The 27,981-nt window shown below is 63.4% G+C and overlaps 2 protein-coding genes across 2 annotated transcripts; one reads left to right on the top strand and one right to left on the bottom strand.

Annotated features, from left to right (window-relative positions):
* Positions 1-4: 4 nt before the first annotated feature.
* On the top strand, positions 5-4,226 carry CTU2 (cytosolic thiouridylase subunit 2). The gene is made up of 15 exons (XM_080637896.1): positions 5-154; positions 406-480; positions 975-1,053; positions 1,134-1,193; positions 1,270-1,330; positions 1,447-1,556; positions 1,650-1,936; positions 2,013-2,148; positions 2,277-2,408; positions 2,515-2,606; positions 2,691-2,782; positions 2,868-2,955; positions 3,027-3,093; positions 3,168-3,226; positions 3,411-4,226. The coding sequence occupies exons 1-15, from the start codon at positions 75-77 to the stop codon at positions 3,472-3,474; spliced, it is 1,482 nt and encodes a 493-aa protein (XP_080494022.1). The 5' UTR covers positions 5-74; the 3' UTR covers positions 3,475-4,226.
* PIEZO1 (piezo type mechanosensitive ion channel component 1 (Er blood group)) lies at positions 4,218-27,894 on the bottom strand. Its single transcript, XM_080638397.1, has 50 exons — positions 27,574-27,894; positions 21,411-21,506; positions 19,907-20,033; positions 19,704-19,742; positions 19,464-19,623; positions 18,455-18,593; positions 18,078-18,291; positions 17,800-17,965; positions 17,498-17,602; positions 17,126-17,386; positions 16,792-17,052; positions 16,607-16,718; positions 16,328-16,506; positions 16,103-16,251; positions 15,746-15,925; positions 15,560-15,672; positions 14,792-14,949; positions 14,541-14,717; positions 14,295-14,420; positions 14,018-14,218; positions 13,733-13,937; positions 13,520-13,624; positions 13,005-13,158; positions 12,281-12,524; positions 12,068-12,164; positions 11,791-11,959; positions 11,624-11,713; positions 11,422-11,510; positions 11,160-11,231; positions 10,600-10,706; positions 10,405-10,510; positions 10,005-10,094; positions 9,755-9,927; positions 9,566-9,681; positions 9,331-9,477; positions 8,997-9,255; positions 8,730-8,918; positions 8,206-8,503; positions 7,968-8,073; positions 7,735-7,882; positions 7,440-7,654; positions 7,150-7,308; positions 6,688-6,835; positions 6,400-6,588; positions 6,221-6,313; positions 5,938-6,110; positions 5,736-5,858; positions 5,577-5,656; positions 4,625-4,823; positions 4,218-4,535 (listed from the first exon to the last, which is right to left on the bottom strand). Exons 1-50 carry the CDS (start codon positions 27,635-27,637, stop codon positions 4,286-4,288), a joined length of 7,620 nt encoding a protein of 2,539 aa, XP_080494523.1. The 5' UTR covers positions 27,638-27,894; the 3' UTR covers positions 4,218-4,285.
* Between the last annotated feature and the right edge of the window lie 87 nt (positions 27,895-27,981).

Consider the following 27,981-nt stretch of genomic DNA (forward strand, 5'->3'; position numbering starts at 1 on the left):
TGCTGCGTCATCGTCCTGAGCCGGGCCGGGCCGGGGACGGGACGGAACGGGACGGGACGCGGCCGGACGGGACCATGTGCGAGGCGGCGGGGGACGGCGGCGGGTGCGGAGCGGACATGGGGCCGGCGCGGCGCCGCCGGGGCGCGGGACAGAGGTGGGAGCGCGACCCGGTGCTATCCCCGGTACCCCTTCGGTACCCCCCTCCCGCCCCCGGTACCCCTTCGGTACCCCCCTCCCGCCCCCGGTACCATAGTGCCCCCCCCCCCCCCGTGCTGCCCCCTGGTGCCCACCTAAGTAACCCTCTCCGTACCCCCCTGGTAACGTCCCCGGTACCCCCGGGACCGGGATCGCCGCCCCGGGGTGCGGTGTCCCCGGTGCTGCCGTTTACCGGCCGTGTCCCCGCAGCCACCCGCGGACCTGCATGAAGTGCGGGAAGGGCTCTGCCGCCCTCGTCATCCGCGTCGGGGACCCCTTCTGCCGGTGAGGGACCGGGCAGGGGCTGCCGTGTGCGGGGACGCGGGGCTTGGGACATGGGGTCTGTGGGGCGTTAATGGTTGGGACATTGGGTCTTTGGGATGTTAAGGGTTGGGGACATCGGTTGTTTGGGGCATCAAGGCTTGGGGGTGTTGGGGCTTGGGGACATTGGGGTCTCTGGGACATTAAAAGTTGGAGACCTCAGGTCTTTGGGACATCGAGGCTTGGGGATGTTGGGGCTTGGGGGCATTGCATTTCCAGGACATGAATGGTTGTGGACTTTGGGTCTCTGGGATTTGGGGCTTGGGGACATCAGGTCTCTGGGATATCAATGATTGAGCACATTGAGTCTCTGGGAGGTCTGGGCTTGGGAGCGTTGGGTCTCTGGAACATCAAGGCTTGGAGACAGGGGCCTCGAGGGCTTTGGGGCTTGGAGACATGGGGACATGGGGACCTGTGGGCTGTGGAGCACGCCATGGCTTAGGGCTGCGTCCCTGCAGCAACTGCTTCCGTGAGTACTTCATACACAAGTTCCGCGCGATGCTGGGCAAGAACCGCATCATCTTCCCAGGAGAGAAGGTACCGACGGGGGTGCACACGTGTGGGGCTGACCTGAGCGGTGGCAGCAGCACCGGTGACTGTCCCTCATGTCTCCATAGGTGCTGCTGGCGGTGTCGGGGGGACCAGCCTCCAGCGCCATGCTCCGGCAGGTCCAGGAGGTGAGAATGGGGGTGATGAGAGGGTCTGGGGGGGGGGCACAACTCAGATGCCCACCTTACCCTGTGCTTCTGCCAGGGGCTCAGCCGGGAGACAGCCAAGAAGCTCCGCTTCATCCCCAGTGTCATCTACGTTGATGGTAGGGGTTAGCCCCACTCCCAGTATAGGGTCCCCCAGGGCTGGGGGCTGTGGCCCCCCAGGGATGGGATGGGTGCCCCCTCCTCTCCTTACTGGTGCTGCCCATTTGCCTTGCAGAGGGAGCGGTGCGCGGACAGAGCCCGGCACAGCGGGAGCAGAGCCTGGCCTGCATGGAGACCCTGCTGCAGGCAACCGGCTTCCCCTACTACCTGGTGCACTTGGAGCAGGTACATGGGTGGTGAGGGACACACACGCTGGAGTAAAGGGGTATGCTTGGCTATCCCCATACCACCCTCCCAGTGTCCATCTCTGCCCCATAGGCACTGGAGCTGCCCGCATCCATCCTGCGCCCGGGGCCGGTGACACCCAGTGAGCCCGGTGTGTCCTATAAGGAGGCTGTGGAGGGCTTCATCCAGCAGCAGAGGCAGAAGGGATATGGGGGCAAGGACAGTGGCACCTCACTGCCTGGCCCTGGCAGTGGGGAGTCACCAGAGGGTCCCCCAGCTGCCCCCCGCCTGCCTGCTCCTGCCCTCACCCAGGAGCTGCTGAAGGTTTTTGAGGCTGTGCAGACACTGACAGCAAAAGAGGAGCTGCTGCAGATGCTGCGGTGAGTGACTTATCCTGCTCTGCCCCAGCACCGGGCACGGCGCGGTGGCTCTGAGCTGGTGTCGCATTGTCCCCAGGATCCACCTCATCCTGCAGACAGCCCGGACCAAGGGCTACACCAAGGTGATGACCGGCGAAACCTGTACCCGTGTGGCCATCAAGCTCCTCACCAACCTGGCGCTGGGTCGTGGTGCTTTCCTTGCTGTTGACACTGTAAGCAGCCCGCTGGTACCCTGTCCCTTACCTGGGGATGTCCATTCCCGCCCAGAGTGATGATGCCATGGACCCAGGTTCTGTGGCTTGGTGCTGGCATGGTCCCCCATGAAGCCACGCACCCACAGGGCTTCAAGGACAACCGTCACGGCGACGTGATGGTGGTGCGTCCCCTGCGGGAGTACATGGCTAAGGAGATCGCCTTCTACAACCACTTCTTCAATGTCCCCACCGTCATTGCACCGCCGCTACCCACCAAGGTAGGGGTGTCCCTTGGTCCACATGGGGTAGATCCCAAGCTCCACATCCCCATGGTGAGGTTGGGACCCCCTCTCCCATCCCTGCCCTCTCTGTTTGCCCTTGCAGCGCCGGGATAAGCCCAGTATCCGCCATGTGGTAGAGAGCTTCCTCATGGGGCTGCAGGAGGATTTCCCCTCCACCATCAGCACTGTCTACCGGTAGAGCATCCCCTCTGAGGGGGCAGCATGGGGTGGTGTGAGGGGCAATGGGGTGCATCCTTCACCCCTCTGTGTTGTCTCCAGGACGGGTGAGAAGCTGAGTGCAGATCAGGCCAAGCCGAGCTGTGAGTCCGAGCGCTGCCTGCTCTGCCTGTGTGCCCTGGACCTCGATGGGGGTGAGTGGGGAGGGCAATGGGGGGAATCAGGAGGTTGGGGCACCGTGCACCCCCAAATCACACCCCTGCCCTCTGGCTCTTGCAGAGGAGGAGCTGGCCCTGGAGCCCACGCTGATCATAGATGAACCAGAGCTGGAGAGGAATGGGTGCTGCCAGGATGCCCCGGCAGCAGAGTGAGCATGCAGGCAAGGGGGGGATGCTGTGTTGGCACCAGGGCCATCGCTGAGGGTCCCTGTCCCCGCAGGGCTGAGCGCAAATCTGCCTACATCCCACTGCTGTGCTATGGGTGCCGCCTCACCTTCAAGGAGCTGGTAAGGCTTTTGGTGTGCAGTGGGGTGTTTTCCGTGGGAACAGGGGCCCCATACCCACAGCTCTTCTCTTACAGGGTCCTGTCACCACACTGCCGCCCTATGTGCGTGCTGAGGCCCAGCGCAGGATCCACAGGTAATGGGGATGGGGGGGATCCCTTCCCTGCTGTCTCAGCACCCTCCTGATGCCGCATCCACCTATCCACCCACCCACCCACCGATGCATCCACTATCCATCCATTATTCACCTCTCCACCCATCCGTCATCCATCCATCCATCCATCCATCCATCCATCCATCCATCCGTCTGTTCCCTGCAGTGCAGAGATGCAGCAGCAGAACCAGGAGGTTCCACCGGAGGACAAGGAGCTTGGCAAGAGCTGAAGGGGCTGGGGACAGTGGGGGACACAGACCCCCATCCCTCTGGGGCACCAGTGGGGCAGGGTGCCAGCCCCCTAGAGGTGCCCTGTAGGATGGTGGGGAGCCCCTGGGCATCGCTGGCACCCAAGTAGTTGCTTTTATACCTCATTTTGGTTACAGCTGAGGGGCAGGGAGAGCCCCCAGCCCCATTTGGGGTAGGCAAGGGTGCTGGAACCCCCAAAGCAATAGGTCCCTGGTCCCACCCTGGCCTCCCCCCTGCCCCAGTTTAGCATCACCCCGGCAGGCCTCAGCTTTGTTTTATTAGATATTTGTATAAATAAACCATTTGAATTAATAATACAAAAAATAAACCAACAAAACCAACATCACGGTAAGTGTCTATAGAGTCCAGCTGGGGCTGCCAGCCCCCCCCCCTCCTAGCTAGGGGAGAGCCACAACCGAGGGCCCCCCATCCTGGGGTTGGGGGGCTATTGCTTTTGAGTTTAACCTGGTTCTGGACGGGGTTGGGGAGAGCAGGGGGGGAGGCACAGGTTGGCTTCTGCCTCCCCCCTGCCCTGCAGCCAGGGGTACCCATCGGGTGGGGGGGTCCGGCTCCTGTCCCCCTCCCTGGGAAGGCACAGAGTGGGTTTCCGCAGGTCAGACGGTGCTTCAAAGCAACATAAGAAAAACATCCCCCCTAAAAGCGAGCACCGAAAGCCCCGCATCCCACTGCGTGCCCCGGCAGGATACAGCCCCTGCGTGCGGGGCTGGTTAAGGCATTGGTGATGATGTCCTCGGGAAGGGAAAGGGGCGCAGGACTGGAGCCTCTTCCCCTTTACTCCTTCTCCCGTGTCCACTTGATCATGGTCTCGGGAGAGCGGTAGAGGAAGATGAGCTTGGCATAGAGCTCCTCCTCCAGCTCCAGCTCGCCCGTCTCCCGCACCAGGAAGATGTCCTGGCACAGCTTCAGGATGCGGTCCACACAGGGCAGCTCCTCAAACATGATGGAGTGTGAGATCTCACTGAAGAAACCCCGCACGAACTTCCCGATCACCAGCACGATGGAGACATACAGCCCCATGATCCTGCAAGATACAGGGACACACACCCCCTGTAATCCCCCTGCCCTTGGGTGCAGCCGCTCGGTGCCCCCTGTGCATCCCCATCCACGTACCCGTAACCAGCCAAGAAGCCCAGGCTGGGGGGGCTGACTTTGTCGTTGAAGATGACCATGGGGAGGATGTTGCTGATGCTGCCGGGAGCATCCTTCAGCCGCACCACCCACCACTCCACAAAGTTGTCACCCCCTTGGCCGGCGCCTGCGAGCTCCCGTTTCAGCTGCACCTCCACGTCCAGGTAGCTGTCCTCCCCGTCTGCAGGCAGCATGCACAGTCATAGAATGGTCTGGGTTGGAAGGGACCTTAAAGCCCATCCAGTTCCAACCCCTGCCACGAGCAGGGACCCCTTCCACTGGAGCAGCTTGCTCCAAGCCCCTGTGTCCAACCTGGCCTTGAACACTGCCAGGGATGGGGCAGCCACAGCTTCTCTGGGCACCCTGTGCCAGCGCCTCAGCACCCTCACAGGGAACAGCTTCTGCCTTATCTCCAACCTGAACTTCCCCTGTTTCAGTTTGAACCCATCACCCCTTGTCCTATCACTGCCGTCCCTGATGAAGAGCCCCTCTCCAGCATCCTTGTAGCCCCCTTCAGATACTGGAAGGCTGCTCTGAGGTCTCCACGCAGCTTCTCTTCTCCAGGCTGAACAGCCCCAACTTTCTCAGCCTGTCTTTGGATGGGAGGTGCTCCAGCCTCTCAGCATCCTTGTGGCCTCCTCTGGACTTGTTCCAACAGTTCCATGTCCTCATGTTGAGGACACCAGCACTGCACACAGGGCTGCAAGTGGGGTCTCATGAGAGCAGAGCAGAGGGGCAGGATCACCTCCTTCAACCTGCTGGTCACAGCCCAGCAACATGGGGGTTTCTGGGCTCAGCTCATGTTCAGTTTCTCATCAACCAACACCCCCACATCCTCCTCAGGCTGCTGTGAATCACTTCTCCACCCAACCTGCGTCTGTGTGCCCCCAGCACTGATTACTCACAGGGGAGAACACGCCATGGCAGGACCTACCTGGCAGCAGCTGCTTCACGGGGTTGGCTTCAGGGCCATTGGGCGCCCGGATGTATCTGGGGAAGAGCCTGGGGACCACCCTGCAAGAGAGGGGGATGAGTGAGGGGGGCACCGTCCCACTGACACGGGGGCATCATCCTCACCCCCAGGGATACTCACACCGGGGTCGTGCGGGTGCCCTGCAGCAGCTGTGCGAGCTGCTCACGCTGGGGTGCCCCGGGCTGCAGGTCGACGCTGTGCTTGTCGAAGGTGTGCTCCACTGTGCCCCCCTTGCCCAGGTCCCTGCAGGCAGCACAGGCTCAGTGGTAAGGGCCATGGGGTGCAGGCAGCACTGTGTACCCCACACCGTGCCCTGCAGTACCTCTGGAAGGTCCAGGTGAGGCGGAGGGTGATGTCGGAGGAGCCGTTCTGCAGCTCCCTCCGCATCTGCTCCCGGCTCGGGGGGCTGATGCTCCAGAGCGAGCCTGAGCTGCCCTCGATGCGCGCTGTCACGATGTCCTCGTAGCCGTACAGCGTGATGAACTGCATGGCAACCTGGTACCGGGGGGGGGGGGCACACGGTTCAGCACCCACCCAAGGACAGCCCAACCCCAGCAGGATGGAGCTGGAGGCGATTCTGCAATGGGGGGGGGGGAAGGATTTACCGGCTGCCTCTCGAACTTATGGGTGAGGGCTTCATACTCCTGCGGTGTGAAGGGCTGGATGGATTGCTGCTGGGCGCTCATAGTGAACAGCGGCTGCAGGGGGACAAGGTGCCATGAGTTGGGCAGGGGGCTCCAGCATCTGGGCTGGGTACCACAGCACCCACCCCCTGCATCCTCACCTCGTACCCCCCCAGCTTGAGGGTGACGGTGACGTCGATGGGGTGGTTCACAACGCCCACCACGGAGCGGATCAGAGACATGAAGAGCAGCGGGAACCAGATGATGGCCACAAGGAAGAGGATGATGAGGCCCCCCATGCCGTACTTGACGATCTTCTTCTTCTTCTGCCCCTTGGGCTGGGGGTATTTCTGCAGGGGGAGGACAGCACACAGTGCCAGGCAGGCTCAAGGGGACCCCAAGCAACAAGGGGTTACTGGGGGGCCCTCCCCAGCACGGTGGGGACGCACCTTCTCTGTCTCACGGCTGCACTTGATGATGAAGATGTTGGCATAGATATCCTCCACACACATCCAGTTGGAGAGGGACAGCGTGGTGTCTGTCCAGACCCAGTCCATGACAGCCCGCAGCTCCACCAGGAAGGGCACGAGGCGAAACCTGTGGGGGAACACACTCACAGAATCCTACATAATCCTATAGAAATCCTATAGAAACCTGGTCGGGGACATTCATAGAATCATAGAATCTTCTTAATGGCTCCATCCCTGGCAGTGCCCAAGGCCAGACTGCATGGGGGCTTGGAGCAAGCTGCTCTACTGGAAGGTGTCCCTGCCTGTGGCAAGGGGTTGGAACTGGATGATCTTAAGGTCTTTTCCAACCCAAACCATTCTGTGATTCTATGACACAGGGAAGGGGGGCTGGTGCAGCACCCTGTGCGTGCCTGGGGGGGTCCACGTGGCCCCACGCCGTACCCCTGGAAGAGGAAGAGGTTGAGGTGGTTGTATTTCTTGGTGAGGAAGTTGCCCAGGATGCGCGTCGGGTACCCGCAGCGGATCTGGTAGGCTGACAGCGAGAAGTAGATGCACTTCACAAAGTACCACAGCTGCGCCACGGTGTTGAGGCTGAACAACCTGCGGGAGGGAGGTGTCACCCCTCCGGCCACCTCCACAGCCAGGCTGGGCTTGGGGACACAACGGTGCCACCCCAAGGGCCACTCAAGGACCAGGCCGTGCCCTGGCATCCCCCAGGGGATGCTCGGTACCTTTCCGTGACAGCCGGCAGGATGAAGAACATCCAGAGGTGGATGCTGAAGACCAGGATGACCTGGAAGATCAGCTTGCCCAGCACGGTCTTACGGAGGTAGAGCGCGCGGTCGATGACCATGGTGGTGAACTGGATGAGCAGCATGACCAGGAACGCCTCCGGCACTTGGTTATCCGACAGCGAGGAGGTGATGTCGGTGGCTGCCGAGTGTTTCTGGGGAGGCAGAAGAGGTCAGGATAAGGCCCAGCCTGACCCTGAAGTGGGAGCCAGCCCTGTGGGTACCCCTTGCTCACCCCAAAGGCCCAGAAGCCGAAGATGATGATGATGAAGTCAACCACATCGGCCAGGAACATGAATGCGTAGACGTCGGTGGCTGCACGGTGCTCGGTGTGCAGGATGTCCCAGAAGAATCTGCGCACTGGCTGGTACATGTTCTGTGCCCTGGAGGGACAGGGGATAAAGGGGATGGGTGACCAGGGGCTGCGTCCTGCATCCTGCACCCCATCCAGCAAAACGGGGCTCTCACATGGTGAGGAAAAAGAGCTTGACCCGCAGCCCGAACGTCTTCAGCTTCCTCTGCGCATGGCTCTGTTTTACCTCTTCCTCTTCTTCTGCTTCTTCCTTCCCAGCCTCTGCAAGTGATGCACAGCATGGGTGACAGCCAGGGTCTTGCAGGGCCGCATCCTGCCCAGCAGGAGCACCCTCTGCCCTGGGGGACCCCAGCCTTGCCCCTCACCGGGGTGCAAAGGGGAACTGGTGCTCACCTTCCTCTAGAGCCACCTTTGGCTGCTTCTTCCGCTGCCACCTCCTCCTCCTGAAGCGGAGCTGGGCAGCCTTGGCCTCCTCATCCTGCCCCACGGCATCGTCCTCTGGCTCCAGCTCCGGCTCCGCGGCTGCACCCAGTGCCCCTGGCTCTGCCGACGCTTCCGTCCCTTCCTCATTCACCACCAGCAGCGGGGATGCTGCTTCCTCCTTCTTCTTCTCCTCCTCTCCCTCATCCTCCACCCGCTCCGCCGCCTTCTTGGGGATGAGGTGCTCCTCATGGTCCCATAGCCCGTAGGACTGTGGAGGATGTGGTCAGGGGGATGCGTTCCTGATGCCCCCCGTCTCACAGCATCAGCTCCCATTGCATCCCAGGGTCCCAACCAGCTATGGTACCTTGGGTGGAAACCAAGGTAGAGCCACCAAGCACCCACTGGGTGCTCTTGAGAGTCCCCATCACCCCTCCAGCTCCCACGGATGCCCACCCAAGCAATGCCCAAGGTGATGCCCATGCCCTGGGGCTCACCAGCAATAGGGAGCGATGGAAGAAGAGCGCCAGGAGCTGCATGAGGTCGTATTTGATGTAGCGGTCGGATTTCTCCAAGCCCATGATGCGGGGTGGGAAGAAGGGCTTGCCCTCATTGCGCAGCATAATGGCATAGCAGTTCCAGGGGAAGAACCCGAACTGGAAGAGGTATTTCACCACCACCATCACCTGCAGGGACACTGGGGTCAGTGGGTGACAGGCAGGAGCCGGGTGGCACTGTCCCCTCGCCAGCCACCACCTGCCCACCTCGGTGAAGATGATGGCTGTAATCCAGAAGCGCTTGGTGGGCCGGGGGATGGACAGCATGGCCCAGAGGAAGACGAGGATGGGCAGGAAGAGGGTGATGATGGAGGCGGTCACTATGTTGTTGAGGATGATGATGAAGTAGCAAAGCAGCTCGGAGTGCGTGGCCACGCAGCGGTACATGGCCAGCAGCAGCTTCAGGAACCGGTTGTGGGACTCATAGAACCTCTCTGACTCCTCCAGCTCGGTGAAGTACAGCTGCCTGCAGGGCACGGGGGGGGTGAGCCAGCCCTGCTGACCCCCACATCCCCATCCCACCATCCCCATGTCCCCGTACCTGCTCCCGAGGAGCTCGCTGGCCGTCCGGCTGCGGTTCTGTGGCAGGGCCAGCAGCTCCCGAGACCCATCCACGTTCTCCTGGGACCCCAAGGTTATCACTTGCTCCTCCTGGCTGGTCACCGAGGTGTGAACGGCTCCTTGGTGCCTGCTGGGGACAGCACAGGGACAGCAATGAGCCTGCTGCCCGCTGGCCCCGCTGCAGCATCACCCTCAAAGGGTATCCATGCACCTGCCTGAAAGGGATGTTGCTTTGGGAGTCCATACTCCACCACTGGCTCAGCTCCTCATGGGGCTCCTCCAGCGGCGGCAGGTACAGGTCATCCAGGACCCCGCGGTGCATTTGCGCTCCCTGCAGCGGGGTCAGTGTCACCGTGGGGCTGTCCCCCCCCTTGTCCCCATGTCCCTCCTGTCCCCGTGCTCACCGTGGCCAGGCGGCGCGTGAGGACGTATCTCTCGAGGCGCAGGACACTGGACATGTTGGCGTGCTCCCGGGTGCAGGCGTCCAGCCACTGCGTCAGCCCGTCCACCATGGCCCGGAACAGCAGCCACAGGAACCGCAGCGTGTTCAGCACCCGCTGCACCACGTTGCTGTGCCCTGACAAGGAGAGAAGAGAGGCTCAGAGACCCGCTCACAGCACCCCAGCATCCCCCTGCGCTGGGGTACGGCCGCACACTCACCAGTGCCGTCCTCCTCCTCCTCCTCCTCCTGGCTTTCAGCCTCTTCAGGTGCCCCCAACTCCTCCTCTCTCTCTGCACTGTCCCCTATAAGGGTCAGACCCCCCCCAAAGGGGTAACATCAGCCCAGTGGAGGACGGACATCAGTCCTAGCCCCCGTTGGGGTTCTCTTGCTCATCACCCCATCCTCCCCATCCAGCTTAACAACCACTGCAGGCACTGAAAGGGAGCTGCACAGCCCCATGGTAGCCATCAGAGAGTCCACACCAGGGAACCTCACTGAGCCGATGCTCCATTATGGGATGCCAACCGCCGCCAGGGCAAACAGCAAGCACAGGGCAGAACTGTGCCCCCCCTGACACCCCCCCAGCCCTATTTTGGGGTGAGCCAGACCCACCTGCTGCCACATGGGCACCGGGGGCCTCCGGCTGCTGCTGCTGCTGCTGTTCCTGCTGCTGCTGCAGTGCTGTCCTGGTGTTGGTCACCCAGGCCTGGTACACAAGCTGGCAGGGGCAGAGGGGCTGTCAGCACCCCATGGGTACTGCTGGCACCCCATGGGCACAGCCGGCCCCATGCCATCAGCCATGCTCACCTCGAAGGCGCTGTGCCTGCTTGGCCGCGTCTCCTCCGGCACCGCCGCTGCCTCCTCCTCCTCCTCGCTGTCCGACTCGAAGAGGAAGTATTCCCCAGAATGCAGCACTGCCAGGGCGGCACCGGGTGTCACAGCACGGCCACTGCCATGGCGTGGTATAGCTGGTGCCGTGGTGGCACAGCACAGATGATGCCACCGCAGATGATGGCTCTGCTGCCATCTCCCCAGGTTCACTGCCTGGCACAGCACCAAGGACACCCCTGGGGATCCCCACTGGGGACACCAGAGTCAATGACTCATCCCCCCCATCTGCAAAGCGGGGTCCCTCCAGCACCAGTGTTCAGAGGTGACCAATGCTGATAACCCCAACCCCATCCTGTTGCCCCTATTCCAGCACCCGGTCAGTGCTGGGAACCAGACCACTCCTGGTTAGTGCCCTGCAGCAGAGCACGGGCCTGGGGGACATGCGTGCTGTCCCCATGCCGAAAGCACCATCGGGTGTTAGCGGTGCCCAGCGCAGGGTCCCTGTACCCTGCCATGTCCCCGTGCCAGAGCAGTACCTGCAGTGTGGTCCAACCACGGCCGCCACCACCTCTGCCTCTGCTGGGAAGGCTCCGCCGGGCTGCCGGGCACTGTGGGAGGGCAGATGGGGGGGCTGAGAACGGCTGCACTCAGTGCATCCAAGCCGGGCACCAGGGAGAGCAGGATGCGGGTTCACCGCAATGACCCATGGGGCTCCATGGATCCACAGCGATGGGGTGCAGTCACCCCACTGTGCCCATGGAGGGGTTGGGGGGACAGGGACGACTCCTCAGCTCTCACCTGGCCTGGTCTCATCCTGCCCCTCGGTGACGCTGCGGGGCACCCGCTCCTGGTGGTACTTCTCCTGCTTGGCTCGGATCCGCTCCATCCTGCCAAGCACAGGATGCTGTGGAACGCGCATCCCCAAACCCGCCCCGGGGGTACCCCCATCCTCCTCACCATCACCCCACAGTGGCTGCAGGACCCCCCAAACCCCACTCACTGCCGCTTCAGCTGGGCCAGGGACTTCTTCTCGGCTAGCCGGTGGGACTGCATGCTCTTCAGGGTGCTGGCCTTGAACAGCGCGATGCCCCTGAGAGATGGGCACAGTTTGAGGGTGATGGGGGGGACACCCGTGCCCTGGCACCCCCACCGGGACCCCAGCCCCACCTGGAAGCCTGCAGGGCAGAGGCCTGGAGGTCCAGCATGACGTGCAGGAAGTAGTAGCTGAGGAAGACGCGGCGCTGGAGCAGGAGGAAGAAGAAGCAGATGCTGTCCCACATGATGCCCGCCTCCTCCACGGGCAGCGAGCAGTCGTGGTCCTTGCCTATCTCGTTGGCTGGCAGGCAGAGGTGCAGGCAGGTCAAGCAGCAGCTCAAACTTGCACCCCTAAAACCCCACCAGGGCAGGCAGGGCACCCCCAGACCCCTGCAGGCCACCAACTCACGGTCATAGTAGCCCTTAACGGTGCAGACCAGGCTGAAGAGCTGGATCGCCCAGCAGAAGTTGTCCTGCATCTGGTGCACGAAGACGCAGGAGAGGAGCTGTGGGGGGAGAAGGCAGAGCGTGAGGTGTGTAAGAGGACAGCCCTGCCACCCATCCCCTCCTCAGGGAGGTGGCCCCAGGGGCCATGGCATGGCCGGGGACCAGCAGCCCTCACCGAGAGCATGTTCTTGGAGATGATGACGGTGATGTTGTAGAAGATGAGGCAGTCCCAGAGCACGAGGCGAGCCCGGGCGGGCTTGCGCTGCATGCCAGTGCCAAAGAGGAGGAGGTAGAAGCAGGCCAGCAGGTAGCCGAGGCCGAAGATGCTGATGCGGGTGGCCCCAGTGATGAAGACCACCACCAGGACTAACCAGAAGAGGTAGCGGAAGACCACCACCTTTGCCATGTCCAGGTAGGACCTGTGGGATGAGGCACTCAGAGCAGGGTCCCTGTCCCCAGCAGCACCCATGCTTGGCACCACTTGGGTTTGGAGCGCAGTGAAGTGCTACCAGTCAAACCAGCACAGTCCCAGTCCCTGCATGAGCCCTATCCTGAGGACAACATTCCTTTTCCAAACCTATGGCCCATGGGGGTCCTGCACGATCACTAGGGGTGCCCTGAACCACTGCTATCTCCTTCCAACACAGCCTTCGGATGCTGCTGTCCCAGCCTGGGGGTACCATTCTAGTGGCAGGGGTCCTGTCACAGCCACTGGGGGGGTCCTGTCCTCGCATCATCAGGACAGCTTCTCTGGCCAAAAAAGGTCCCATCCTAGGGGACCCAAGCCCCTAGGGACTGCCTGGGGGTCCCATTCTGTCCATACCCCAGGGGGTCCCGTCCCATGGGCAAGTCCCATCCGCACATCCCCAGTCCCAGGTCACAGTGCCCTGGGCACCCACCGGCAGTGGATGAAGTTGGGTGTGGGGTTGTGGGTGTCCCGCTCCAGGTCCAGCCGGTCGGTGTTCTCGCCTGCTGCCTGCAGCCACTCCTCCGTGCGCTCGGCCTCGAACACCCGCCACTGCTGCGCCACGCACATCAGCAGCATGAAGTCATCTGTGGGCACAGGACTTAGGGCAGGGGGTGCTGGGGATGGAGTAGGGGAGACAGACCCCATGGGCAGGATGGTGCAGGGATGGAGTAGAGGGACAGGGACTCCATGGGCAAGAAGGTGCCGGGGATGGAGTAGGGGACAGGGACCCAAAGTGCAGGAGGGTGCAGGAGATGGAGTAGGGGGACAGAGACCCTATGGACAGGAGGGTACTGGGGATGGAGTAGGGGACAGGGCACCGCCATGGGCAGGAGGGTGCTGGGGGTGGAGTAGGGGACAGAGACCCCATGGGCAGGAGGGTGCAGGGATGGAAGTAGGGGCACAGGGCACCCCATGGGCAGGAGGGTGCTGAGGGTGGATACTCACTGATGAGATGAGTGGATGTGGGGGCCACAAAGAAGTCGGGCAGGTAGAGCCACTTGATGAACGCCGAATTTATGGGAAGATTCCGGCTCGAACGCCATGGATAGTCTGGGGGGTGATGGACATGCTCAGTGCCAGCCCCTCACAGCACCGGGACATGGACCTCTGCCTCCCTGACCCATGCAGAGGCCGGATGCTCCCACCCCAGCCCCTTACCCACGCAGAGGGCAGGCGGCATGCCCACACACAGCAGGTACTGGGTGATGAGGAAGATGACGAGGAAGAGGCAGTACTTGGGCCAGAGGCGGGCGATGGCCGCGCGCCGGCGCCTCGTGAGGATGACGACGAGCCAGCAGCCATGCAGGATCACCATGAAGTTCATCCGCTGCCCGATCACGTTCACCGTCATCAGGAAGCAGATCTGGGAGCAGGGAGGATGCAGAGGCTCAGCCCTGGGGTGATGCGAATGGTGGGACCCTCCCCGTAGGACCTGCTCCTCACCTCCAAGCCAAACTTGTAGTAGAAGTAGTTGAGGAAGTATTTGGCACAGCTGACGAGGCCCTGGTCGAGGTGCTCGCGGGAGATGTCCTCAAAGATGGTCTCGGTGATGGGGGCCACCAACTGGTGCTTCTTGCGGTAGTACTCCTGGCGCCGGTACACCACGGCCTCCGACACCAGCAGCACCAGCACCAGGAGGTGGTTCTGGTGGGGAAAGGGGATGCTCAGGACCATGGCGAGCCCTTGAGCATCCCCACAGACAGGGTGTCCCTGAGCTCACCTGGATGTAGCCCAGGCTAGGGGAACCCTTGCGGATGCCGAACCAGTTGGCAGGGTCCAGGGGGCCATAGTACAGCGTGGAATTGCTCATCTCCTCCGGGGTCAGGTTGGTGCTGTTGTACAGGGGCTGCAAAGGGGAGCACCACTGGGTGTCAGCACCCTCACCCCTGCTGCCAGACCCCATCTCCAGGCAGGGACCCCCCCCCAACGCTGCCACAAGCACCCCAAGAACCGTGCAAGTGGGCACCTGGGTGCAGTTGCTGGCGTACTCGTTGGGGTCGACGATCTTGAGCTGGTAGAGCATCTTGCAGACGATGATGATGCAGGTCCAGACGGTGGAGAGGCAGGAGGCCATGTGTCGGAAGCGGCAGTAGGGCATGGCGAAGGCCCACAGCAGCACCAGCAAGAAGTTCATCAGCGATACCTGGCGCAGCGGATGCGTTAGAGCCATGGGGTGCCCGGCTGAGCCCCCCAAGACCTGTGCCCCATGGCTGGTACCTCCTGCAGGGCCACCCATACGATGTAGAGAGCCACCAGCTTGACCATGTGGAGCTCCAGCAGACGCACCACAAAGACCTGCCCGCGGGTCAGCGTGTCCGAGAAGGTCCAACCCAGCACGATCAGGCGCTCCAGCACCAGCCCCCATTTGGAGGGCACTGTGGGGACATGGACCATCATGGATGGGCTCAGAGGACACCCCAACACATCCTGGTCTCCTCCCCATGCTTGAAGGACACCCCAATCCATCTCCGTTACCCTCCCAGCTCCTTCCTGGCTCAGATGATACCCTAAATCCATTCTCATACTCTCCTGGACTTGAAGGACACCCAAATCCATCCCTGCACCTTCCTGGCTTGAAGGATGCCTCAACCTATCCCTGCAACCCCCTGCCCCTTCCTGACTTGAAGCACACCCTAATCCATCCCCATACCCTCCCACACTTAGAGGACACCCCAAACCATCTCTGAACACACCTCAAGACTGTTCCCAGCTTGGAAGTTGCCCTCACAGCATAACACCCCAAATCCATCTCCCTATCCTGCCAGTCAGTGCCTTTCTGGCTTGAAAGATGCTCCAATCCATCCTCACATCCTCCTCCAGCCCCTTCTTGGCTTGGAAGACACTCCAAACCAACTCTGCATCCCCTCCAGCCCCTTCCTGGCTTGGAGGATGCTCCAATCCATCCCTGCATCTCCCTCCAGCCCCTTCCTGGATTGCAGGACACCCATCCCACCCCATTCTCCCCCATCCCTGGCCGGCAGGTACCCTGTGATGCAGTGTCAGCATCACCCATCCCAGTGCTGTCACCATCACTGGTCCTGGCGCTGTCGGCAGCAACCACATCCCGCAGCAGCCGGCTCCCGTGCAGCTCCTCGGGCCTGCAGGGAGGAGGGCTCAGAGCAGGGATGGGGGGCTCGGGGTGCAGGGGTTCACCCCAGTGCGGGGCCCTACCTGGGGATGCGGTAGGACGCTGCACTGGCAGCAGGGATGCGCTCCAGGTCCGTGAGGCGCATGAAGGGGCGGTGGAAGTAATGGAGCTGGAGGATGCAGGCCAGGAGGAAGAAACCTGGGATGAGGGTGCTGGAGAAGAGCTCGGAGACGCTGAACTGCTCCAGGCCCAGGTCACCCAGCCTGGGCAGGGAAGAAAGGGTCAGTGTGGAGCTGCATCCATCCCACCCTGCACAGGCACTGAGCCGCCACGCCAGGCTCAACCCCATCCTCCATGCACAACACATCCCTTGGCCATGCCCCGGTGCCACCATGGGGCTGGCAGCAGCAAGTACCCCTCGGTGGGCTGGGGACACTCACTGCTCATCCGTGAGACCCGTCAGGTTCCTCCAGTACATGGGGAAGTCCTCGAATTGGAAGGTATAGACAGCGATGAGCACCAGCATGGTGTACGCAACCACCAGCCACCAGAAGCACTTCAGCACCTTGCGCCACAGGCTGTAATACACCTGCAGGGACGGAGACATCAGCAGGGCCACACCGGGGATGGGGATGAGGACATGGACGTGTCCCTGACCCCCCTACCTGGAAGAGGATGACGCAGAGGAGGAAGAGGAGCATGTAGACGATCTTGTAGACGACGAGGCGCCCGGCGAAGCTCACCACGATGAACATGCCGGCGCACACACAGATCCAGTACTTGGCATAGAAATTCCTCACCAGGCCCCCCAGCGCCTTCAGCACGTCCCCCTGACGGCTGCTGTCTGCGAGGCAGGAGGGGGCTGCAGGACATGGGGGGCACCCCGGGTGCTGCCTGCACCCAGGGGATGCTCAGCCCTGGTGGGTGATGCTGGGACCCCTCACCTATGTCCGAGATGGTCACCTCTATGAGCGGGGTGGATGGGGACCTCCTCGTTAGCAGCTTCTCCTTAACGGACCGCCGCAGCAGCAGCCAGAAGGTGAGGGTGAGCAGGAGCTGCAGGGACAGGCAGTGAGCAGGGACAGCAACGTGCTGGTGAGGACAGAGATGGGGACAGCGCCAGACTCACCTTAGCCCCCAGATCCAAGCAGGGGTATTTGGTGTGCACCAGCCCCAGCTGCTCGAAGCTGATGAAGCCAACACGGGTGGGCAGCTCAGAGGCCAGCTCCACGCTCCAGATGTACTGCAGGGTGCAGAGAGCGATGCCATAGAGCAGCAGGAACGGCGAGCAGAGCATGGCGAAGTGACGCCGGTTCCGCACCGTCCAGATGAGGCAGGACCAGAGCAGCAACACGAAGGTCAGCCAGCTGTGGTAGGTGATGCTCCACACCTACAGGCAGGCAGGATGCGGCCATTCGCATGGGATCAGGCCGGAGAGTGTCCCCCCATGTCCCCCCACTCACCATCATGGCAATGAGGGCACAGACGTAGCTCTGCTTCATGATGACATGGCCCAGGGTGTGCAGGAGCAGCCACTGCGCCGGACGCTTCCTGCCTGGCCATGGGGAGGGGGACATTGAGCCGACCCCTAGCACACAGACAGGGCTTGGGGATGGGGATGCACTGAGGACAGGCTCACCCTGCTGCGGAGAGTTGCCTATGATGTGCACAGTGCAGTTCTCAGCACCACTGTCTGGCTTGCCCGTGTTGGAGGACAGCATGGGCTGGGGGGGACAGAGAGGGCTCAGAGCCACCCTGGCACCCGCAGAGCACTCCAACTCCCATTCCACCACAGCTTGGGCACTGCTTGTGGGGCACAGCGCCCCAAAACCCACCTTGGTGTCCTCAGCCACGCCATCAGTGTCCTTGGGCCAGCTCTCCATCTCCACCAGCTCCTTTGATAGGAAACTCGCTGCCGGCTCTGCCAGCGCCGCGGTTCTCTGCGAGGGGCAGGAGCCAGCTCAGGGCACAGCACTGCTGCCACCGGGGACCCAACCCCTTGATGAGCCCCCCCCCAATGCTACAGGGCCCCCACATCCCCTCCAATGGGCACCCCAGTGCCAGGGCTGGGGCACTCAGAGCTGCAGGGTGCACCAGGCATCGGCACTGGGGCCAGCTCAGCCCTGCAGCCCCTCACCCTGGCATCCAGCCGGCGCAGCTTCATCAGCGTGGCCATGGTGAAGTAGAGCAGGAACAGGATGCCAGGGTTGGCATAGACAGGCCAGGGGTGGCTGGTGTTGAGCTCCAGGACGTTGGGCTTGGAGCAGTTGAGGTACAGGACGATGTCCTTGAAGCCGAATAGCCTGTGGGGATGGAGCGGGTGGCGTTATCCTCCCAGCCATGCAGCCCCACCACGAGCCAAGGTCCCAGCACAGCACCGTGCCCCACAGCACAGCACCCTCCCCGGGGACTCACCGTGCCCAGAAGGTGGGAGGCGGGTAGACCCCCTGGAAGAAGGGTGCCTGGTAGGTGAAGAGGCAGACGAGGTGGCAGGCAGTGTAGATGCAGACGATGATGCAGGTGGTGTTGAAGGCCCGGCAGCTCCTGGGGAGGTGGCAGGCCCACCACGTGCACATCCCCACGAACAACAGGTAGTAGACACAGGAGGAGGCGGAGGGCAGGGTGATCCCTGGGGAGCAGCACCCATGGGCGGTCAATGCGCAGCCGAGCATCCCCTTTGACCGAGCATCCCCTGCACCAAGCATCCCACCCTGCACCGAGCATCACCTCCGGCAGTGTGTCCACCGAGCCCCCCTCCAGCTCACCACATGCCCCCCCCATCCCATACCCACCAGCTAAGGCCAGCAGCGTGATGGCCAAGGCCTTCCCGGTCTCCCAGAGCAGCCAGTGAGCTGTCACCCGCAGCCTGGTGCTCAGCGGCGTGTCCATGTCGGCCATGCTGTCCTGCTGCTCCACATCCTCCTCTTCCTGCTGCCAGGAAGGAGACAGTGGTGTGAGCCCCACAAGCACCCCACCGGCTCCATGCTGCTGCTGGCCGTGCCTCAGTTTCCCCACTCAAGGGATGGATGGCCGGACACCCTGTGGGCACGCAGCCCGGCACCTGGCTGTGTTTATCTCATTAGCTGCTTGGAAAGCTCCAAAAAGCCTCTGAAAGGTGGCTGTTTTTCTTGGCACCGGCACCCGGGTTCCCAGCACTGAGCTCCTTCCCAGGCTGGCCCCGTGCTCATGGCAAAGGCATCCGCATCGCCCGCTGCTCCGGTTACAGCCCATCCATGGCTGGAGATGGGCAGGCGAGCGCCCACCATGGCAGCAGGGATCACCCCGAAAGGTGTTTGCCGGGCCAGGAGTGCCATCGGTTTCGGGTTGTGTGTGTCTGGATGACCCCAGTGCCATGAGCACCATCAGGAAGGTCCGGCATGGCACAGCGCCCATCCATGCATCCTGCTGGTGAGCTCAAGTTGGGTGCCAGCACCCCACAACTGCCCATCCCATTGCCCTTCCTAAGCCCAGGGGTTACCAAACCCATGCAGTGGTGCCAGTCAGACCCAGGGATGGTCCCCCCGCAGCCCGGTGCCGTGGGGCTGGGCTGCTTGCTGTGATCCCCACGGCAACACAGGAGCAAACACGGGCACTCCTCCGCGGCTGAGTCACTCCGGCCCATACAAGATGCTGTGATGATGTCTCATGATGATGTCCCAGCCCTGCACCGCTGCCAGAACTGCCCCAACCCGGGTTCCCAGCCACCAGGGATGTCCCTGTGCAAGCCCTGGGGAGCGGATGGGACCAGCCGCAGTGTGCCTGGTGCGGGCTCAGCAGGATGCTGATGGGTTTGGCTCTCACCCGCTCACGGGACTCCAGGGACTCCGGTCTCCGGCTGTGGATGCTTGCAGCCTTGGGGACCAGGCGACGGCACAGGCAGAGGCAGAGGGACGAGACCAGCAGGACGCCGACATCGGGTGCCACCAGACGCACCGAGTTGGGGATGTCGCTCAACTCCAGCCTGGGGCATGGGGGAAGAGGTCAGGGGTGTCCCCACCACCACTGCCAGTCCCCAGCCCCACAACGCCAGGGTACCCTTACCTGGTGACCCCGATGTGCCGGGCAAACACCTCCCATGAGCTGCCTGCAGGGAAGCAGGAGGGGATTGAGTCTGCAGACCCCCAAGGACAGGATGTGAGACCACCCTAAGTATGTGCTTCCCATGGGAGACAGCCCCACATCCACCGGGAATACCCAGGACGGGGTCTGTGCCCAGTGGCACAACCTGTCCCAGTGCCCCCTACTCACAGCCGGGCCCCATCATCTTGTCCACTTGGGGCAGTGTGTACAGGCATATCTGGAAAATGAGGTGTGCAAGGAGGAAGATGATGCTGATCCCCAGGAGAGCTTTAAGGAGGCGGCTGGTGTGACCTGTGAGACATGGGCAACCCGTCACCCATCATAAGAGGTACCTCCGGGGAGCACCAGCATCCCAGAACCGTTGGGAAGAGCTGGGAAGGGTGCAATGCAACTGTGCCCAGAGATGCCAGGGGGTCTGCCCCAGGAACATGGTCATAGAATCATATAGAATGGTTTGTGTTGGAAGGGACCCTAAAGCTCATCCAGCTCCAACCCCTGCCATGGGCCAGGGACCCCTTCCACTAGAGCAGCTTGCTCCAAGCCCCTGTGTCCAACCTGGCCTTGAACACTGTCAGGGATGGGGCAGCCACAGCTTCTCTGGGCACCCTGTGCCAGCGCCTCAGCACCCTCACAGGGAGGAACTCCTTCCTTACATCCAACCCTGTTTCAGTGTGAACCCATCACCCCTTGTCCTATCACTACAGTCCCTGATGAAGAGTCCCTCTCCAAAGTCCTGGGTCCCACCATGTCCATGTCTCACTCTGCATCAGCAGAGCCACAGACCACTCTTTCCACTACATTACTGGGGAAACTGAGGCACAGGCAATGCAGGAAGCCTAAGCTATGGGACCACACTCCTTCTGCTCGCCCCTGCAGCATCCTCTGACCCAGCTGGACCAAGCCTTTCCCTGGCCCCACTGCACAGAGGCCAGCGTTGGGATGCAGTTCCCAACCCCATCCCTCACGGAACATCCTGTGGGTGGGCGCCAGGGGGTCCCCCACACCACGATCCCAGTCAGACCTTCCACCAGCTGCAGCCGTGCCCCCATCCCACTGGGATTCCCGGGCCGAGCGCCCGTTTTCCTTGCCTCGGGACAGGCAGCGAGCCCACCCCAGCTGCGCACCGGCCGGGAAGGGGGGGGTCAGGGCCAGAAACCTTCCTTCTGCTTGTTTGTTCCTGTAAATCTGTGTCAAGACTCAGCTCCGGAGCCGTGCGAGCCCATGAAATATTCAGAGGGAAGAGCTTTTATCTGCGGCTTGTGTTACAGCACAGTTCAGCCTGGCACAGCAGCGCTAAGGGCACCCAGTGCCCACCACGGGGACACAGGGCCCATGTACCCACCATGGGTGCTGCATCCCCTGTGCCCCCCATGTGTGCCCCCCATGCCCAGCAGGGCAGCAGGGCTGCTCCTGGTACATCCCTGCCCACCCGGCGGGCACAGCCCAGCCCTGAGGTTTCTGGTTAATGAGGCTGGGGCTCAAAACTGACCGTTTTGGAGTGAAAGGACTATTAATAGCCACGCTGGGCTATAATTAACAGAGCGAGGAGCCACACTGCCTGACCAGGGGGAAACCGCAGGGGAAGGAGGGCAGGTACCCGCCGGAGGGAGGCTGGCAGCATCCTGCTGCCCACCCTGCCCTGCCTGCACCCCAGGGTGAGCCCCTTACCTGCGGTGCAGCGCTGGCTGGGCCCCGGGAACCAGGGCAGGAGCAGCAGGAAGATCAGGTACACCAGGGAGAGGACATTGAAGCGGAAGAGGCAGGCTGTGGGCAGAGGTACAGGCAGGGTTAGTGCTGCATCCCCTCCCGTTCAGGACCCCCAAAGTGAGACGCACCCCAGAACTATGTGTAACCCCATACGTGGTCTCAAGCCCCCCAGAGGTGCCCATGAGGAAGAAAGGGACACGGGCAGGAGCCATGGTGACCCACACGGGTGGCACAGGGATGGGGGGACACAGAGGTCTCAGAAACGGGAGGTGATGAGATCCATGAGCGGAATCCGCTGCTTTTCCACACTGCCTCTGCAGAAGGCCCGCAGGGACCCCCATCCACAGCCCCAGCCCCGCACCCAGCGCTGCCCCGGGAGCGCCACCACCTCCTCGCCTCCCCCTCGCTTATTTTTAACCCTAAATTACGGCTCGTTCCGCGCAGCCGTCGGGGGAGCGGGGCCGGGAGGCGCCGCACGGATCTGCCGCTACCGGGGAAGGGGACACACACACACACACACACACACACACACACACACACACACACACACGGGAACGCGGCGTTCCCATGGGCTCCACGCACAGCCCAAAGCGGTGACTGACAGCGGCACATGCACGAGACCCGGCGATGGGCACGGGCACGGCGGGGCAGCCGCGAGGCCGCGGTGATGGGCACGGCCGCTGCCAGGCACGCACCGGATCGGTGCCTGGCCACAGGGGAGGGGGGGTCATTGCGGGGTGCGCTTCACTGCGTGACTGTGCCGCTGCTCCAGACAGCCCCAGGGCATTCCTCCGTCCCCTCCCGTGCAGACCAGAGGGATGCGGCACCCCTGTCCCGTCCCCCCCCAGCCCCACTCTGAACAGGAGGTGGGATCCCCATGGGGCAGCCTGGAGATGGGACAGCCACAGGGAACCAGTGTTGGGGACCCCAGCTCTGCGTGGCCATAGCAGGGACTTGCTCCCCTTGGCACCCCGCTTGGGAATGGGATGAGGCAGTGAGGGCCAGGAGGGCCCATGGGGCTGGGGGGTGAAGGGGAGCCAGGCTGGGAGCCAGGGGACGTGCTCGGCCCCGCCAGCCCGGCGCGGCCCTTCCTGTGTTTACGAGGTTTCAATGGGACAGCACATCCTGGGGCGAGGGACGGGGCGGCCGCCGCGGACACGGCGCAGCCCCCGGGAGCACCCCGGGAATGGCGATGGGGTGACGGGACAGGAGGCACCCAGGAACGCGCCCGGCGGCCCGGGGCACGTTCCACGCAGCGCCCGTCGGGGATAGCGCCGGTCCCGGCTCCCACGGAGCGCGGGCAGCCCCGCAGCACGGGTGAGGGGCGCAGGCAGCGCGGGGCGGCGGCACCGGGACCCGCTGTGCAGTGGCCGCGGCACCCGCCGCCTCCCCGCACGCTGCCGTGCGCTGCTGGCCGCGTTTCGGCAAACCATGATCTCATGGAGCAAATATTCCCCTTCCCGCGCCAGCGGGGCCGAGAGGAGCCTTCCCGGCACGGGGGCGAGCGCTGCTTCGGCTGATGGGGGGGAGCCAGGCAGCCCCGCCGCGGCCACCGTCAGCTCCATCCCAGCACCGACCCCTGCCCACATCAGCATCCTTTTGGGTCCAGCTGCCCCCTGTCCCAGCCGTGGCAGCCCTAGGGGTGATGGTGGCATGGGGGGACCACTGTGCCGGTGTCCTGATGGCAGCGCCTGGGCTGGGGTCTGCATGGGAGGTGTGGGTAAGATGGGATGGTGGGTAACATAGGGAGACCCATAGGTATTGCAGGGTACACAAGCTGCAGTGACAGTGTGGCTTTATGCCACCGGCATTAGACCCCAGGACTAGAGACAGAGGAGGCATCCTGGTGGCAGTGGCTCGGGTCACCTATGGCACTAGGAAGGGCTGGCAGCAGCTACCTGCAAATGCAGAGCACCCCACAGCACCCTGGGGCTGAACCAGCACCCATGGGACCCTGTGGCTGTTGGATTCCCCATCTTGAGGCAAAGCTCCTCAGGGTGGTCAGTGCTCACTGACTTCAACCAGCTTTTAATGGGATCTAAAAGGGGGGAAAGAAATGTGCTGATGGTGAGCAGCCCCCCATCACGGCACAGCCCCCTTTGTGAGCACCCACGGTGCCCAGCTTTGCACCCACACCTTGGCAGGGCCGGCTGCACTGGGGTGTGGGTGCTCCGTCCTGCACAGGCAGAGGAAACCAGTTCCCTTCACTGCTGACAGCGGAGAAAGTGCCGGCGTGGGGAGAAAAACCAGTTTGGCTTGTGGGGAGAGCAGCCCCACGGCGAAACCCGCCCTCCATCCCGCACCCAGGTCCCCACCGGGAGCCAGGCGGGAGGGTGGAGGGTGGCTGCAGCACCATGGCACCTACTATCCCCATCCCCACGCAGGCAGCACCCATCACACCCCATGGTCTTGCCTCTGCTGCACACATGGAGCAGGATCTGGCCTGCATTGAGCATTCCCCTAAGGTTATCCTGGATCCGCATCCGTTCCCCATCCCTGTGATCCTGGGAGCAGCAGCGATCGGACCACCGCTGGCAGCAGCAGCACTGGAAACATGAAGGATGTTAATGTGCCGGGAGCAGGATAAATCACAGCGCTGGGCGAGATGTGCCGGTTCCCTGCACGCCAGCCTTTCATCTCCCCTTGGGATCGCCAGTGGGAAGGGAAAGGGGGGCACTGGGGACCACAGGGGAATGCAGGGACCTGGCAGCAAGGGTGAGGGCAGACAGGGAGAGCCAGCAGTAGGGTTTACCCCATTGGAGTTGGGATGCAGAAGAGTGGGAAGGGGGCTTCGGGTGCAGTCCCCTCTCAGGCACCAACGCAGGGAGAGATCCATATCCAGCTGCATGGAGAAAGGGGGATCCCCAGACCCCACTGCAATGAGGCAGCCCTGTAACAGCATCCACCCCGCCATGCACCATTCACAGTGCCCACACACTGATTGGCATCAGTGCAGCCGCTGGCTCTGTGGGGACCTGCAGCCGCTCAGGATTAATTAGAAGAGCTCTTTAATTCCCTGCTACTTTCACACAGGCCCGTTACCTGCGGCCGCAGCCCTGCAGCTCTGCCAAGCCACCTCCTGCAGCTGGGGCCAGGGGCACCCAAACAGGGTCCCCAGGGTGCCACTCTGCACCCAGGTCCCTGCTCTCTGCACTGGAGACTGATGAGCCCCGGCCACAGCATCACTCGCATCCCCACATCAGCGAGCCCCAGGGTGGGCAGACCCAGCCCCATCCCCGGCTCCTCTTTCCGGGATCAGGGATCAGCCCCACCAGCCCAGCCGCCGTATCCTGTTTTTGTGGAAAGTCAACCCCGCTCCCGCCTGCGCCAGGCCCTGCTCCCCAAGGAATGCCGCAGGAGCTGCCCCGGGAGGGCACCGGGACCGGTGCCAGCGGTGCCACGGCTGCCAGGCTGGGAAACCCCAGCGGCTGGCCAGCAACACAGCGGATGCGGGGACACCCCCTTCCATAGCACCCAGCGCCGCAGCCCCTACATCAGGCACACGGTGGGGTGGCACAGCCCATGCCAAGGGGACGGAGCAGCCCTCAGGACCCCCTAAGCCATGAGCTAAGCAGTGAGATGCCCCTTGACATCTCTCGCTTGCACACCTAGACCCACATTCCCATTGCACATATGGGGACATTCCTAAATCCACCATAACATTTCCCATGCACAGCCCAGTGCCGTGACAATGCCCACCCTACAGCAGTGTCCAGACACCCCCTTCCCCACCCTCACCCTGTGGGGACCTGCTGTAGCCCTGGGGAGCCCCCACGGCATCACTGCCTCAATAGGGCACTGTGGCGGCTTTGGAAAAGGCTGGATGCCAGGGAGATGGGCACCGTGGGGAGATGATGGGCACCGTGGGGGGAAGATGATGAGGCAGTGTCCATGCAGTCTGCAGCAGCCGGCCCTTTGCCTCCCATCCCCCTGTGTGCCTGGGGAGGAAACACCAGTTATTGCTCTTGGAGACAGCGGTGGCTGCTTTCTATTTGGGTTTTTTTCATAGTTTTTTTTTACGTATTTTTTTTTTCCTCCTCTATTTTATTTCCCTTCACTTTATAAAAAGCACCTGACCGCAGGAGGCAGATGGCTGCAGCCCACACTCCTGCCAGCACCGCCTGGGTACCAGCACCCTGCAGCACCCAGGGCCAGCAGGACCCACGCATGGACCCCTCAGCACCCCATTACATCCTGAGGCCGTGTCCTCACCTCACCCTATCTGCCCCCAGTTTTGGGGGGCACCGCAGCACAAAGGAGCTGCCACCATCACCCACTGCTCCTGCACAAGCACTGCGCTGGTACAACCAGGATGTGACCAACCTGGGGCTCCAGAGCTGCTTGGTGCCCCCCACCCTGGTACCCCATGATGTGCACTGGTGGGAAGGCACAGCAGGCTGTGCCCACCCTGCTCCATGCCTTCCAGCACGGACAGAGCCGTATGTCCCTGTGCTGGGTGGGACACGCAGCCCATGGCATACCAGGGAGCCGCACCACGGGGGTCCATGCCATGGTCCCACCCCAAGCCATGCTGTGAGCCGCAGCCCTGCCCCTCCACTCGCCGGCAGCAAACATCCTCCGGACGCTTGGGAAGAGCCCGGTTGCTGCGGAAGGAAGGGCTGCAGCCGGGTCGTGCTCGGGGCTCTTCCTTCCCCCAGGTGCAGCAGAACGAGCCACGTCCCCCCCCGTGCCTCAGTTTCCCCTCGGTGCAGTGCCCATTGACTCCTCACCCACAAGGCTGTTTCGGACAGGAGCAGGGGGGGAGCTGCACAAGCGGGACCCCAGACCCACATTTGACCAAGCCACCTACGAGCAAAGCACCGACACCACCGGCCGTGGGGTGCCGCAGGTCCCCGCCGGGACATCCCGGGCCAAGCAACCCTGGCGCAATTTGGGGCCAAATCAGCAGAATTGGGGCACGAGGGCCCCATGCGCCAGACCGCGCCCAGAGGGCCACGTGTCGCCCCGTGCACCCATGGGACATGGCCGGCAGCTCCCGTGCCCCACCGGGGCCTGGTGCGAGCGGCTCCCGGCCACCTTCCCCCTCGGCGCTGTCCGCCCGTGGGCAGGGTTATAATTAACCTCCTCGCATCCTGCGCCATGCACTGAGTCACTCCTCCAGCGAGCCCAGAGCAAACAGAGAAGCTTTTCCAACAGTCACCGACTTCCTCTGCCAGGGAGGCCGGCGGCACGGCCAGCCCCGCGCACACCAGCCCCGCTCCCCTCGGTACCACCGGGACACCCGGCTGGATGTGGCTCCCCTCGGGTGCACGTCCCCTCGCTGCGGGTGACAGCACTCAGGTGTCCTTCACCTCTTCCCCACGCTGCAGGCACCCCAACACGGGGTGCGTGAGCCCGGCAGCGGCCAGCGCGCACCCGGGCACAAGGAGCACGTTGAACGGCGCTGTTGACAGGGAGGGTTTTCCTTTACGTCTAAGTGAAGGTAAACGGAGCGTCCCCGAGCGGGGTCCCCCGAGCAGCCGGGGCTCAAAGAGCCGATTCTCGCTCCGCGCGTCCCAGGACACGGGTATTTTCCAGGCCGGTGGCCAGACGGTTGCCTTGGTGGGTGGCGCATCTGCCTTCAAACCCCACCGCTGCTTAAAGCGGGCTGGGAGCAGCTCGGTAGCCACAGCCCTGCGGAGGGGAGGCTGAAGCGGCCGAGGTGGGTGCCTGGTGCCCCCCTCCACCGCACCACGACGGTACCGGGCGCAGGGCCGGGATAGGTGCCAGCCCCCCCCCCCCCCCCCGAGCACTGCGGGGAGCCGGGTGCCCGGCACCCTCCTCACCCCCCCTCCACCTTGCGAGCGGCACTGGAGCGAGCGGGGTGACCCGGCGGGGTTTGGAACCGCGACGGCTTCGGCCCCGCTCTCCGGTCACACGCACCCGGGCGCTGCCCCACGCTCGGCCCGGAGGAGGCGCAGCGCTTCCCGAGGGCTCGGTCCCGCATGGGGCTGGGGGGGGCCGCGCAGGGGGGTCCCCTGTGGGGCTCGAAGTTGTTGGGGTGGGGGGGGAACACCCGTCCCTCCACCGACCCGCCCGCCTCCCCCCGGGCGGCAGCGGCTCCTGTCCGGGTGGGGAGCCCTGAGGGGGGACACAGCGCACCCAGCACCCCCCCGGCACTCACCGGCGAGCAGGGCGAGGGGCAGCAGCAGCCAGTAGAGCCCCGCGTACAGCACCCGCCGCTCCATCCCGTCAGGCGGCGGCGGCCCGGGCCATGCCCCGCAGAGCCGAGCCGAGCCGTTCCGCCCCGCCGGGGCTGGGCAAAGCCCCGCTGGCCGGTCCCGGAGCGCAGCGCACGGACGCGCTTTCCCCCGCCCCGCTCCCGCCGCCTTTATAAGCGGCGCCGCCCGCCCCCCTCGCGGGCTGGCCCGGCTCGGCACGGCTCGGCCCGGCACCGCTCCGCTCTGCCCGGTACAGCACGGCCCGGCACGGCCCGCCCCGCCTAGCGCCGCCCGCCGGCACTGCAGGCGCCACTGCTGCCGCGAGTTGGCCGGTCTCAGCCCCGACGGCAACGCCGGGGGGAGGACCCCGG

Source organism: Psittacula echo (genome assembly GCF_963264785.1).
Source record: "Psittacula echo genome assembly, chromosome: Z".
In the NCBI taxonomy this organism is placed as follows: domain Eukaryota; kingdom Metazoa; phylum Chordata; class Aves; order Psittaciformes; family Psittacidae; genus Psittacula; species Psittacula echo.

What these genes read in the sequence shown, in the direction of transcription:
- CTU2 (XM_080637896.1), top strand. Translation starts at nt 75, where the DNA reads ATGTGCGAGGCGGCGGGGGACGGCGGCGGGTGCGGAGCGGACATGGGG. An exon ending in CAGTGTCATCTACGTTGATG is followed by an intron (nt 1,331 to 1,446) that starts GTAGGGGTTAGC and finishes TTTGCCTTGCAG; the next exon opens with AGGGAGCGGTGCGCGGACAG. An exon ending in GAGCTGCTGCAGATGCTGCG is followed by an intron (nt 1,937 to 2,012) that starts GTGAGTGACTTA and finishes CATTGTCCCCAG; the next exon opens with GATCCACCTCATCCTGCAGA.
- PIEZO1 (XM_080638397.1), bottom strand. Translation starts at nt 27,637, where the DNA reads ATGGAGCGGCGGGTGCTGTACGCGGGGCTCTACTGGCTGCTGCTGCCC. An exon ending in TATGGGTGGCCCTGCAGGAG is followed by an intron (nt 14,718 to 14,791) that starts GTACCAGCCATG and finishes CCGCTGCGCCAG; the next exon opens with GTATCGCTGATGAACTTCTT. An exon ending in GCAGGCACAGCGCCTTCGAG is followed by an intron (nt 10,511 to 10,599) that starts GTGAGCATGGCT and finishes TGCCCCTGCCAG; the next exon opens with CTTGTGTACCAGGCCTGGGT.